This window comes from Engystomops pustulosus, chromosome 6 (assembly GCF_040894005.1).
Source record: "Engystomops pustulosus chromosome 6, aEngPut4.maternal, whole genome shotgun sequence".
Classification (NCBI taxonomy): domain Eukaryota; kingdom Metazoa; phylum Chordata; class Amphibia; order Anura; family Leptodactylidae; genus Engystomops; species Engystomops pustulosus.
This window is the reverse complement of record NC_092416.1, coordinates 169,524,631-169,539,068: the sequence shown is the minus strand read 5'-3', so window position 1 is coordinate 169,539,068 and position 14,438 is coordinate 169,524,631. Positions and strand designations below refer to the sequence as shown.

The following is a 14,438-nucleotide window of genomic DNA, read 5'->3' as shown; positions in this document are numbered from 1 at the left end:
AGCCTGTTCCGTTTTAACTTTCCCAAGCCATTGCCTGCTGGAGAAAAGTTAGAGACAGGCTCCATCCACTGCCAGAAAGGACCACCCAACGAGACAGGACACAGCAAGCTTTCTGAAGAGCGTCCCTCACCCACCACTAATTACTTGACTCGGAGAGACTTTGCATTTAGGACAAATGGAACTTGCAATCTATTCATAAACCCATGAATATTTAGTGGATGATGGCATTGACCCTCCATGTCCCGTGCAGCTCAATCCTGCCAGGAATATGCATCTGTTTTATCATCCATAAAGAGAAAGATGGCAAGTTATCCAAGAAAAGTGATAAAAAGTAAAAAAAAAAAAAAAAAGGAACACCAATGAACAAGAAATTTTTACAGAAGTTGATGTGTGCCACCAAATTGACAAGTGTGTTATAGAAGTGATTTTTTGGTCTTCACAATTTAATCCTGGACTTTGCTGCCACAGGATCACAAGACCATTAGCTCTTAAAGGGCTTTTCCCACAAAACATGTGAGGCTCTATCCATAGGATACTTGCTGATTGGTGGGATCTTAGTGAAGGGACTGCCACAGATCACAAGAACGGGGGTCCCAATCGGATCCCTTATCGTTCCCGGAGATGACTGGGGCAGCCGGTCACCCATGTCTGGGCTGTCCCGTTCATCTCTATGGAGCTGACATAGATTGCCAAGCGAAGGGTCTGATATTGGACCCCATCGGACCCTCGTTCTCGTGATCTGTGGGGATCCCATCAAATGAGACTCCAAGCGATCAGCAAGTTAGTTAACTTGTTTCATGGGAAAACCCCTTTAAAGTAGTTCTTGTACTGCTGCTAACTGGACCAGGTCGGTCAGGAGCTGCTGATGTGAGGTACCAGGGGGATATGAAGAGAAAAGTCTCAAACAGGCCAAGGTCAGGGCAGGCAGTGCTCAAGCAGAATCCAGGTACAAGCCAAAGGTCGGGCAGGCAGTGCTCAAGCAGAATCCAGTAGAAATCAAACGTCAGGGCAGGTGAACTATGAGAAGGACCTCCTAAACAGTGTAACAACCTGTGAAACTACAGCATGAAGGGGCGGTGGTAACACCTCCAGGAGCCCTTCTGATGCCTTAGCATAACAGTAAAAGTTGATTTTAGAAGGAAGGAGGTCATGGATAACAAATATAAGAAGATTACCACAGTCACGGTGCCTGGATCTATGAGTAATGTGCCCGGTATATCATGATGGATTTTGACGATAGATTTCCTTTAATAATACATTTTATATTTTTTATGGTTCACTGTTTCTATGGACAATAACTTACGTGCATATTCGTAACCGGTCTTCATCCTTTTATACAGACGGTATCTCCACTCCCAGGACTTGAGCTGCTTCTCTTTATCGGTGCTATCTACTCCCAATCCTTCATTCTGAATTTTTGCTGACAATTCACTCATTCTCATCTGGGCTTCTTCCACCAGAGAATTCAGGTGCATGGATCTAGATTCCAGACTGACAACTGTAGAAACAAAGAGATGATATATATATTTTTATAATCAAGTAGTTTTTATTAAGATTTTCAAACTTTTTGTAACAACACAAGAAAGAAAATACATAAAAACATACATAACCCTCCAACCCGAGAGAGGGGTGTCTCAATATCCGACCAAGCATTAGATCCATCTCACATTCGTACACAGTGTGCGCCACCAGATATACGGAGAGTAAGACAGGCGGAGCTTAATTGCAATTTGCAGGCCTATGTAGACCCCCCGGACTGCATGAAGATGGCAAACCGGGTGTGAGGTTCCATTTCCTCCACTGTTTTTCGAACTTCTTTGTATTATCTTGTTTCAAATAAATGTACTTTTCCATTCTAATTACTTGATTAATTTGTCAAACTAATTCCTTGAATTTTTGGAGGTGATGCATCTAACCAATGAGAGGCCACAAGTTTCCTTGCTTGATATAGTATCTTAGTAGTAGTCGATTTTTGAGCCAACGTTATAGGGAGCTCCGAGACATACCCCAACACCCCAAACAGTGGTGACTTCAGAATGTTAATTTTGAAATTTTTTTCTAGTAGGCCAAATGTTTTGCCCCAGAAGCGTTGAAGCAATGGGCATCCCCAGAACATATGCAAAAGATCCGCCGGCTCCTCCGGACCCAGTTGACATTTTGTGTCTGAATGATACCCCGTTTTCTGCAACATGGCCGATGTACGGTAAACTTTGTGCAACAGGAACAACTGGGATTGCCTATGAGCAATATTTAGGGACACCATGGGCACCGTAAAGAGGATTTCTTTTTATGCTTCCTCTGTAGCACCCTCTTTTTCAGCTGTCCATCTAAAGAGATGATATTTAATATGAGTGTATAAATTATGACCTGAAATATCACAGTAAGGAGGTGAAAAAACAACCATGGAATTGGAAACAATAGCAATGTCAAAGTGGTGCCCAACAAGTAGCCAAGAGCCACGTGGAAGAAAAATGTTTGGGACCAATTCCTCTTTCTTGACAATAAAAAAGTGGTCTTGAATAAGAGACCTCCATATATAGCATCCAATAAAGGGGTTGGCCATGTATACAAACTTTAACAGGGTAAGTATAAGACCCAAATAGGGTCACCTTTTACCCTGTTAAAGTTTCTTGTTTGCAGTCGGAAGCTGAGGGTCACATAAATCCCTGGCAGCAGGAGTCAGGACTTTCTCAGACGTCCTATGTACTGCTTGCTTCTGGTGGATGGGTGAGGCCATGCGGTCATTACTGTTTCCTATATTAGTGGTTATACGGGCTTTCCAAGAAAATCCGGACAGTAATGACTTCACGCCCCCTCCATCCACTGGAAGCCAACAGGACACAGGATGTCACAGGAAGTCCCAAACTCTGTTGCTTGGGGATCACATGACCCACAGCATCTGATGGCAAACTGGAAACTTTAAGGTTAAAGGAGTTAGCCACTTTACCTTATGATTTTTGTAATGTGTGTGTAAGTATGGGGGACAGGATATTAGGTTATTTACCAATATACAGACGGTCTCCAACTTAAAGACACCCGACTTACAGATGACCACTAGTCACAGGCGGCCCTCACTGCCCACTGTGGCCACTGATGAAGCTCTCTGGATGTTACTATAGTCCCAGACTACAATGATCAGCTGTAAGGTGTCTGTAATGAAGCTTTATGGATAATCCTTGTTCTCATGAAGGCATCACATTTTGAAAATCCAATAGTCACTGGGACAAAACATTTTTTGTAATGAGCTACAATTATAAAATATACCAGTTCCAACTTACATAAAAAATCAACTTAAGAACAAATCTAAAGAACCTATGCTGTATGTAACTTGGGCTCTGTCTGTACAATTTATTTCTTGATATGTAAAGTGAAGCCTCCTGTCTTTTACCTCATCAGCCAGACATTCATGTCCATAATGGCCGCAGATGGAGGGTCATGTGATCTCTAACTGTTCATGAGCAATTGCCCTGCCAGGGGCAATTCATGAACAGGGCCACATCTCCCATGAGGCAGGATAAAGTTCCCGTCTAAGGCGGCAGATCATGAACCCCTAAGGGGGGCGGCAGATCGCCAGTAGTACATTCTTGCCAGATGCTGGCAAGTCTGTACTACTGTAAAAATCAATTACATCTGCACAATTGCCGATGTAATTGATGGGATGAGCAGTGTAGTACAAACCCCTGTGCCTGCATGGGTCTGTGTGACACAGGCCGCCATGACGTCATCACGTGAAGGAGGAGAAACGGTGGAAGCAAGGGAATGGCGAGTATTGAGTATTGGTTATTTTTTTTCAGGATTATATTTTACCTATATATTAATTAGGGAGGGGGCTCGGGTTGTATATATATATATATATATATATATATATATATATATATGCTATCTATATATTAATTAGGGAGTGGGCATTGGCTGTATATATATATACTACTTACACACGTTACAAAAAACATGAGGTAAAGAGGCCAACCCCTTTAAGTATTATATGGGTGACCCTATTTGTGTCTTAAACTTATCCTATTAAAGTTTTAGATTAGCGGCCAACTCCTTTAAGCAGCCAACCTATTAATAAAGTAAATTGGGGATGTTATCTCCTCATGAATATACTGGAAATATTTTCTCTCTATATAAATGTTTCCTTCATCTTTAATTTTGCATGGTATTTACTAGCTGAAAAAAAAAATCCCACAAAATTCGAAATGAGAAAAAATAATATTAACGGTTTTTCCATTTTAATAAAGCTTTGAAACCCGATATCTACAGTATAAATAAAATATTGACACCGTAGTCCAATGGAGATCAATGCATGACTAGAGAATATTGAAACAAGATGCTATACAGCAAGTTTTTTTATGGTTCGGCTGCACAAATTACTTCTGGCTGTGAAATAATCCCGATTGACTGCCAAATCCTTCAAATAAAGTTTATGATACGGAGCCAATGGAAGGTTTGATGCTTGACGATCCAGAACAAGAATTTCATTGTCTAAAGACTTTGAAGATCACTAGACATGGGTGGTAAGATCTCTGGGTTAGTCTCGTGGCTGTGTTATGAAGGCCAAGGAAGTCATCCGTGTGTGGCATGGGCTGATAACTCGGCGGTCTATCTATAGTAATCAGTAATGATCGCCCCGAGACTGGTGGTTATCATCGGCGTCATCAGAATGATTGATATTGTCGTCGTAGGTTTGAAAGAAATTACATTAGGTCAAGTAAGAAGATTCTAAACTTAGCTATGGGTCGTAGAAGAGACATGAAATATCCCCTAGACCGTAATGGACAATTTTTCTTAAAGAGGAGCTTTCACCACCTCCACAAAATCCGACTGTGAATAATTTTGTAGGAATTCTTCCACTGATTCTGACATAGTTGGAATTTTCTCTCTAGTCTCCATTAATTTGTATATCTCTATTGTCAAATGAGCAAAGCTGGGTGACTACCTAACTTCAACTAAGGACCAGTAGGGATCCGAATTAGCATAGTTTGAGTGGCCATTATGCTAAACAGGTATCAAATGGTTGTTCTCAGGCTGACCCCACCCCATTGACAGTAGAGATCCAAGTATAATGACATTGCTAACTCAGTGGGGGCTAGAGAGGATGCTCCAAATAAACCAGAATCAACGGCATATATTATATGATGCAAAGAGTTGGTGGAGATGGTTAAACATTATTTTTAAAGGAGTGGTCCAACAACACAAATAGTTTTCCCTTAGTTTACAAATGTATATTAAAGGGATTCTCTCATTAAAACAAATATCCCCAATTCAACTCCCAGGACCCCGCTATCCCCCATGATTGACAAAAATGGGGACCCCATGTACCCTTGAGCTTTCATATTGTTAGTAAGACTTCTGGTGTCCTCTGTCTCGTAAGGTGACCTGGAGCTCTTGTAAAAATCAATGGCTTTGAATAGGGCATAAATGTTTTTAATACAAAAATACCTTTAAAAGGGTTATCCAGTGACAGCAAGGTAGTAACTATCCATAGGATTGGTGGACGCCTCATTGATGGGACCCCCATAGATCACGGGAACATCTCTATGAGGTTGACAAGTTTTGACAAGTTTGGTGCATGTGCAACCAGTTGCTCTGTTTATCTCAGGGTACAACAAAGGGTACAACTGACCCCAGTTCTCATGATCTATTGGGGTCCCATCACTGAGACTTCCACTGATCATCAGGTTAGTCGCCCCGGTGGATTTGGGCTAACCTGTTGTCATTGAAGAACCCCTAAAATGACACTTAATTAGAAAATTTCTATGAAAATTTCAAATTTAGCATTGGTCTTTGAAATGGAGCTTCTATGTTAGTCAACTAATAGCGGGTTGATCTGATACTGAATGGATTCCATACTTTATTTTAGTGAATGTGGTTCTGACACAATGGGGCTCATTTGCTAAGGGTCCGTCGGATGAATTTTTGTCAGGTTTTCCTACGATTTCCACTTAGCGCCGAATTGCCCCGGGTTTTGGGCGCACATGATCGGAGTTTGGCGAATTGGCACCAGCTTGCATGCAACAGAAATCGGGGGCCGGGCCGTCAGATAACCCGACGGATTCGGACAACGCGCGGGATTTAACAATTAAAGATGTGTCACAAGACACGCACTTACAAGCACCAGGAAGAAGATGGTGAACTCCGGCGGACCTCAGCGTAGAAGTGACGGATGCAGGAACTGGGGCGCACAAGCTACGTGATTCGCGCCAGACCCAAATCCTCGTCGGACAATGCACCGCGGGATCGCGATAGGACCGGGTAAGTAAATCTGCCCCAGTAGGTCCATCATGGGTCTATTGGATCCATTGGATGCAGGACTTTGTGAAATGTTGACATTTGGCCAACATCTATTACTCCCGACCCTCTTTCCCCCACCTTCAACTGCACATTCAGTAAAACATGTGTGTATTCCGAAAAAGGAGACATTTTTAAACTCGTCCAAAGGATCAAGAATGTTGAAATCCAATAGCTCAATGTAACACTAGTCCTACAAATATTGGTGGTTATGGTAGGTGCAAGATAAAAGAAAAAATGTACTCACCCTGGCACAGAGCTCCGTATTTACTTTAAGCTAGGCCTAAAGTACACGCAACATGTAACCCCTGCAGCCAACCAGTGACCCCAGGGTTACACGAGAGGGATTTGCCATGTCATTGCTGAAAATCACTTACCCCACTGATTGACCGTAGGGGTCACAAGAGTATATTATTAGATTCTTTGAGCCATAACCAATGGCAGGTTTGGGATCATTTGGTCCTACTCACCAGAAGGAGGAGGAGAAAGCAGTAGGGGAAGGAAGGTGTGGATCTGCATGAAGCTTTTGCTCCTCACCACACCTTGAGTCCTCATTGGGCAGTGGGAGGTGTGTGGAGTAGAGGCACCATCTCCACCACTCCTTTGTTCTTGCCTCATCTTCCACCTGCACTCAAACCCAGTTTTCTAGTAAATGACAGATAACTGCTCCCTGAATCCTTGGGACAATCATCATGTACTCAACTGGAAGTCAAGGGTTGAGGACCTCACATATAACCCATCAGATTTGACAAGATTTACAAAATAGTCTCTGGATAGAGTCAAGGGTTGAGGACCTCAGATATAACCCATCAGATTTCCCAAAATAGTCTCTGGATAGAGACTTGAGTGGAGCGAAGAACAAAGCCTATCAATAATCTAGCATCACATGAGGCTTCGATCGCTCACAGATGAAGAAACTGGTCCTATCTAAAGACGTTCGAGTGTGATAGTTCTGAACACCGTACATGGCAATACTATCATGCCAGTTACTGTCTCGATGTAAGATCTGATATCAAGTGTCTGCACCAACCCTGGTCTTCTTCCAAGAATATAACTTGATATTTGTTTAAGTTCATAAAACCCACCATGATCTCACCGTGGCGGACTACGAAAAAGACAACCATCCCGGATCCTTGGAATTAAATAAAGGGTAAATGACACCAAAATATTTCCTTTATGTATGAAAATCTATTGCCGTCTATTGTAGCATCCGAGACATATTGATAACGAGCAATTAATCTTGATAGACCGGATAGATCATGGGACATTCTGCACATAGTTCTCATTGCTATGGCGGTATTTTTTTTTTACGTTAATCTGACATATACTATAAGCAGACATCAGAAGGATAACATTTAAGGTGAAAGAGTGGATTATTTATTGCCTGCACCTTGGAACATCTCACTCAGCAGCCTCCATTCATGAAGCTTGAGCTTGTTCACACAAGGTCCATGTATGCTCTCCAAACAGAGGAAATGATGGCAGATGAGATCCATATCCCATGGATGCATTTTCCACCTGTCTAAGTGCTGTCTGAATGCTACGTATATTACATAATATAGTGCTGTGCTATAATAGTTTTTAAAAATTAATGGAAAGTTAAGATGATGTCTATGTCACCGCATCGTCTAGGGTACAGATTTCTGAGAAACATTCAGTGATACAAGTTTTTTTTCATAAATTTCATTTAAGCCCTATTCATTATTTTTATGTCCAGTGTAACTGGCCTGCTGGATCGGCAGAACATGGACCAAATGTTCTTAACTGCTCCTTACTTCATTGTTCCACCATCAGTTAGCTATACAACATTCCATTATTTGCTAAGGGACTTCCAGCATTGGCTCAGAGGAGAACCCAAAGCAAGGTCTACAATACCCCTGGTCTCCCATTCTCCTGATTGTGGGGCACTGGAACCAATGTGTGAATGATACTCTATCTCAAGGGTCCCCAAACTTTTTACATAGGGGGCCGTTCACTGTCCCCCTCAGACCGTTGGAGGGCCGGACTAAAGTCTAAAAATAAATAGCGGTACATGAGACGGCATCCATAATACACTGGGCCCCCCTCGATTAATTATTTAATATACCGGTACTGCACCCCCTTGTGAACTATTTTATATATTGGCCCAATTAATTAATTAATATACTGGGACCTCTCTCCATTAAAGGGGTTATCCGGGTTTAATTTTTTTTTTATGGCCGGGCTGGGGAGGGCTATTTAAACATAATAAACATGTACTTACCTCCTCCGGTGCTGCCGATGTCCCGCGCCGCGGCCCGTCTTCTCCGTGCGCCGGTTTCATTACACCGGCGCACAGGGAGCTTCCGGCCGGCCGGATGCTCCCATGCGCACCATCTCTCAGCGCTTACAACGCTGAGAGATAGGGACGGATGGGAGGAGCCGTCCACAACGCGGACCGGAAGCTCCCTGTGCGCGGCTTCCGTGCCCCTGTTTGTTTACAGGGGCACGGAACGAAGTGACCGCGGCGCGGGACATCGGCGGCGCCGGAGGAGGTAAGTCCATGTTTATTATGTTTAACTATCCCTCCCCAGCCCGGCCATAAAAAAAAAAAATTAAATCCGGATAACCCCTTTAATTATTGAATATGCCTCCCCCCACATTAATTACTAAACTGCCCCTCATAATTAATTATTTCCTATACCCGCACCATTAATTATTCCCTATGCTGCCCCTCATAATTAATTATTTCCTATTCTGCCCCTTATAATTAATTATTTCCTATGCTGCCCCTTATAATTAATTATTTCCTATTCTGCCCCTTATAATTAATTATTTCCTATGCTGCCCCTCATAATTAATTATTCCTATACTGCCCCTCATATTTAATTATTTCCTATTCTACCCCTCATAATTAATTATTTACTAAGCTGCCCCTCATATTTAATTATTTCCTAAGCTGACCCTTATAATTAAAGGGGTATTCCGGGAATATGAACGTCTGACACAAAAACCCATGATGATATAACTAAATGAATACAACAATACTCAATGTCATTAGTCACAAAAGGGAGCTTAAATAATTTGATTTTATGATTTATAAAGTTTATGGCCTCAATAAAGTAGGTGGAGTTATCACTAAGATGGCCGCCACTGGAAACTACAAGTTCCATGATCCTTTAGTTCTCAGTAACTCCTCCTCCCTCTTATGCTCTGCTCCCAGTGATGATGTAACAGGTTTTCTTGCTCTGTTACCATAGTAATGATGTGTAACTGCCATCACCACAACACTGGCCATACTGTATGCAGTGCAACCAACCGACTACAGCCAAACATAGTGGTGGTCACATGACCTGCCCAGGCAGGTGCAGGACATGTGATGTGGACATGTGACCAGCAGCCATCTTCTTTTCTGCGACGGACCGCGCGGAGGAAATTAACGGACTGATTAAAGGGCCGGTAGCATTTTAATTCTCCATCACAGTCTATGTCACCAGCGTTTTCTACTAAGCGGAGCAAAATTTTAAATAACAACTAATTACACATTAGCTTATATTTTGAGTGCCCATTTGTATATGAATTATGCTGATTCCTGGAATACCCCTTTAATTATTTCTTATTCTGCCCCTCATAACTAACTATACTAGCCCCCAGTCGCCACAATCTTTTTACTGCCCTTTTTAATAAAAAAATAAAAACCCTGCACTCACCTAAGTCTTCTATCTTCTTGCCGCGTCCGGGCATGAAGGGGTGTGCGGCTGCGTGATGACGTCATCGCGCGGCCGCGCAGCCTAGTTCATGGAGCGATGTGCGCCGGGGTTGTATTCCGGCCACATTGCTCCAGTAATAGTGCTCGAGCGGCCGTTTCCGGCCGCACCGAGCACTATACAGTGACGGGCAGGAGCTTCCTGTCTGGACGGAGGCTCCTGCCCGACTGTTCCAGGCCGCGAGGGCCCGGCGCTGGCGCGCCAAGTGTCGGGGCCGGATCGAAACGGTCCGCGGGCCGTTGTTTGGGGAACCCTGCTCTATCTATTTCAATGGGACAGTGATCACTGGTGGAATAACACCATGAAGACTGTGCTCACAAGCTCAATTGTTGTTCCATTTGACTTCTCCACCAAGCGGTGGTGAAGTGATGACCCATGTCAGCAGTATCTCTGAGCAGGGAATGTGTGTGCACACAGTCCTATCAGAATGCTAGAGTGCTGCACCAATTGGCTTCTGGAGCTGTATCCATTCACTCTTCATATTTTTGTCTGGCTTGTAAACAGGTGCCTGTTACTACTTGTCCACCTGGCTCATGTTGTATTCTATTATTCTATGCTATGTTTTGCTGTGATCCTGAACCTTGACTATTCTCTTGCCTTCTGATTTTGTACCTTAGCACCATTTGGTTTGTTGGAATTTGCAGTCATCGACCTTTCTGTCTTGTGCAATTACTAATTAAGGGACCTCCACCCAGTTGTCACATGCGGTTTAGTGCAGGGCAGGCAAGTAGGCAGGGAAAGAGGTTGTAGGAAGAGAAGGCCTCAGACTTCTTCCCTGTCTGGATGCACTATATTACTTAAAACTTCATCATGAAAGTCTTTAATTAAAATGGGCTGGTCAATCATGCCAGAAAGAGCACCTCACACAGGTTTTGTGTGGTATTGCAAGTCTAATTCAAATATTTTGAGCTGTGCTAGAATGACACTTGGCTATGTAGGGTATAGTTTTTCGGGATCCTAGATTCCAAGAATTAAAGTGGCAATTTGTTCCCTGGCAGGACAGGGTCCTCCATCTTCAACCAAACCATATGACCGACCTACATGTGCATTGCTTTTCCAGCAGAAGAGAATGAAGTCGGTGGAGAACGTTGACCGTCCGCTCTATTTACTTCGGATCTTACGACCAGCTGGTTCCCACCAATTATTGGGTTTTCTCCTTTGGATAGCAGATCCCTTTAAATCTAGTGCTATCCCTATTTTCCCTACTCTGTTAAAAAAACATATTTTTTAATCCGACAGATTATTCCAAAAATATAACATTTCAAATTCTCCATAAATTCCCCCAGACCTCGACATTTCTTTACACAACCTCCAACCCCCCCGAGCCTGTATTTATTTACAGATGAGGTCAATGCAGAAAATAAAAGTTTTGTTTTTCTTTTTACTGCTGCTGCTGCGAAACACTCGGCGCTGTGTTTTTCGACCACATTTGTCATGGTTAATGAATGTTGCCTCAGCAGTCAATCACAGACTCTAAATAGTGTCACACTTCTCCGCAAAAAATAAGTCATGATCCGTGACAGAAAAATAAACAAATAAATAGAAAACTCCAAAAAAAAACTTTTTTCAGGGATCGCTTTTACGTGCAAATCCCTCCGGGGGGGAGGTAAGGAAGAATACGAGATAATGTGGCACAGTCTCGCAGCGGGGACAAGGAGATTTCTGAAAAACCCTGGATATATTATTAGCCTGAAGGTGCAATTTCCTGCCGTTTGCCCAGATTGACATCAGCTTTAAATGTTGTTAATTTAACTAACTTTAATTTAATGGTATAGTGTCCAGAGGCGCCCCTCCCCCTCCCCCCCCCCCTTCCCGACTGTGACAAGGTTTTATTGTGGCCCCATAAAAAAAAAACACAGTTGCCCTCAAGACAACGTCTGAGTGTGTGTCACACCGGCCGCCGGTAAGTACAACCAAATGGCGTAGTGGTGGCCGCGAGTACAAATATTATTCTACATCCCATCACTTGATTGGCCCCAGAGAACACAACAAACAAGAAGCTAATTATGTCGTTAGACGTTAGGATTAAGTTACATATTAGTCATCGGCAGAGAGTGGCTCTAAGTTTTAGGTCCGACAAGGACAAGACATCAGGTTTACGGAACATTTTGCTACTTACTAGTGCAAATATTTGAAGACGGATTCCATGTAGCTGGTTACTTCAGAGATCTACATTGATGGATTTTGGTGGGGGTCGTCTCATTGTGACTACATGTGTTAATGGAGCCAGATCTAGAATCAGTTGGTTGCTACAGGTTCAGGAACCCACCAATGATTGCACTATAAATTGTGTTTATGCAAATAGAGGAGATATATCATGGCTTGTTCTAGGGGCCAAACTACAGAGGTAGCAGCCATAGCAGCTGCTATGGGGCCCGTAGTGTCAGGAGGATGTGCACTATATATATACATATTGGGGCAGCTTTATCAAGCTGTCTGAAAGTCAGAATATTTCTAGTTGCCCATGGCAACCAATCACAGCTCAGCTTTCATTTTACCGGTGCTCATGAATATTTTAAAGGGGGGCTGTGATTGGTTGCCATGGGCAACTAGAAATATTCTGACTTTCAGACAGCTTGATAAATCTGCCCCATTATGCTCATTGTACAGTATATTATGTATATAACCGGGCACATCCTCCACAGTACACAGCATGAATCGGCAACTCAGGTAAGAAATGTCGGGGGAGAGGGAGGGGACATCACGAGAGGGAGGCGACATCAGGAGAGGGAGGGGACAACAGGACGTCAGGACAGATCTCTCATCTCTAACTCCTACTATCTACTTCCCCCATGTGGTCAGCTCTGGGTAAGTGTATACATGTGTATATCAGTGCATCAATGTCTGCGCATGAGTCTATAAATGCGTGTACGACTTTATAAATGTGTAAGTATATACATATATATCTTTTCTGAGGGGGTAGGGGGCCCCATTCAGTAGTCTTCTATGGGACCCTGTCTCTCCTAGTTTCGCCCCTGGCTTATACTCCTGAAAAAAGGCATGTGGTCAGCTCTGGGTAAGTGTATACATGTGTATATCAGTGCACCAATGTCTGCGCATGAGTCTATAATTGTGTGTACGAGTGTATAAATGTGTAAGTATATACATATATATCTTTTCTGAGGGGGTAGTAATTCTACGCCAAGTCATACCGGAGCCTCCTGATGCGGCGAGCGCCAAGGAGTAGGGGTACCATCATACTCTGGTGCACTTAGTGCCAGTGTATGATAAATGTGTACAGTTCTATAATAGGGGCCAATGCAGGGGAGGTTAAGCATTATAAACATATAGATTCTCCTTGATCTCACTGACCCAACATATAAAGCAGATGTTTCAGCAAAAGCCATAAAAACTAAGCCTCTAAGGAAAATTACACAACTGAATTTTATTTGTCAATTTCACCGCCATTTTTTTCCATCTTCTCAGCATCGGATATTGGATGACGACACTTAAAGTTCAGTTTGTGCCACAAAAAACAAGCTCTCATATTGATATATAAAATGGAAAAGTGGAAAAGTTCTGTCTTTTGGGATACGAAAGGTAAAAAAAAACGGAATAGCAACAACAAATAAGTAATTCATGATTAAAGGGGTTAAAGAAAATTCTGGAAAAGGACCCCTATGTCGATCATGAAATAGACTCCAGAATTTTTTTGGGGGATAGAATTATTTACTAAAATGGGGGACACTGAACTTCTTATAAAGTAGTGATAATTTTGAGATTCTGCTTAAAAATAGTAATAAATACATACTCCTCTGTATCCCTATATGAAGCCCTTATCTCTATGGAATTATCACCTCCACCGGCTGCTGCCACAGAGCTGCAGCGCCATCCGCAGGCCGGACACAACATGTGCACGGCGAGGCTCCGTGTTTTCTTATTCCAAAATAACTAATCTGTGAGCTTTCAACAGAGAACAAAGGGATGAGCTAATGTATTAGTTTTGAAAGTGAACCGGGCGAGCGGCGCCAAGTTCGTGTTTGCAAGTTCTAAGTAAATTCATCATGAGAATATTGTGCGGCTGAAGTTTCAGTCTCGGAGGAGCCTGTGCCATATTAAAGGGTTTTAATTGAGCGACTCTTTTATCTGTATTATAAAGATAAAAAATATTAGGTTGCGCTGTGGAAAATTTATATGACGTATACGTGGATTTCTTCTCCTCTTTAAAAAACCAAATAAAAAGCCAAAAATAGAAAAATTTGTAAAAAAAAAAAAAAAAAGACCTATAAAAGTGCTTTACCAATCCATAAATTGCCATTATAGGAATGCAACTGTTGTTTTCTTGTTCTGTGTTAGGATTAATAGTATTGTGGGATTTGAACCCATGAATCATCGCGGAGGTAGCCGGCGTGACTGCTGACGTCCTTTGGGTAGTTTCACTTTATGAAGCTTTGGGAGGAACAAAATGTGCTAGAGTAAGGA

The 14,438-nt window shown here is 42.6% G+C and overlaps 1 protein-coding gene across 2 annotated transcripts in view; it reads right to left on the bottom strand.

Annotated features, from left to right (window-relative positions):
* Positions 1–14,438, bottom strand: part of ANKFN1 (ankyrin repeat and fibronectin type III domain containing 1) — a 530,260-nt gene that overhangs the window by 166,237 nt on the left and 349,585 nt on the right. For both annotated transcript variants that reach the window (XM_072112310.1, XM_072112311.1), the window contains one exon: positions 1,304–1,498. In XM_072112310.1, coding sequence (XP_071968411.1) covers positions 1,304–1,498 — 195 coding nt within the window. The remainder of the gene's footprint in view (positions 1–1,303; positions 1,499–14,438) is intronic.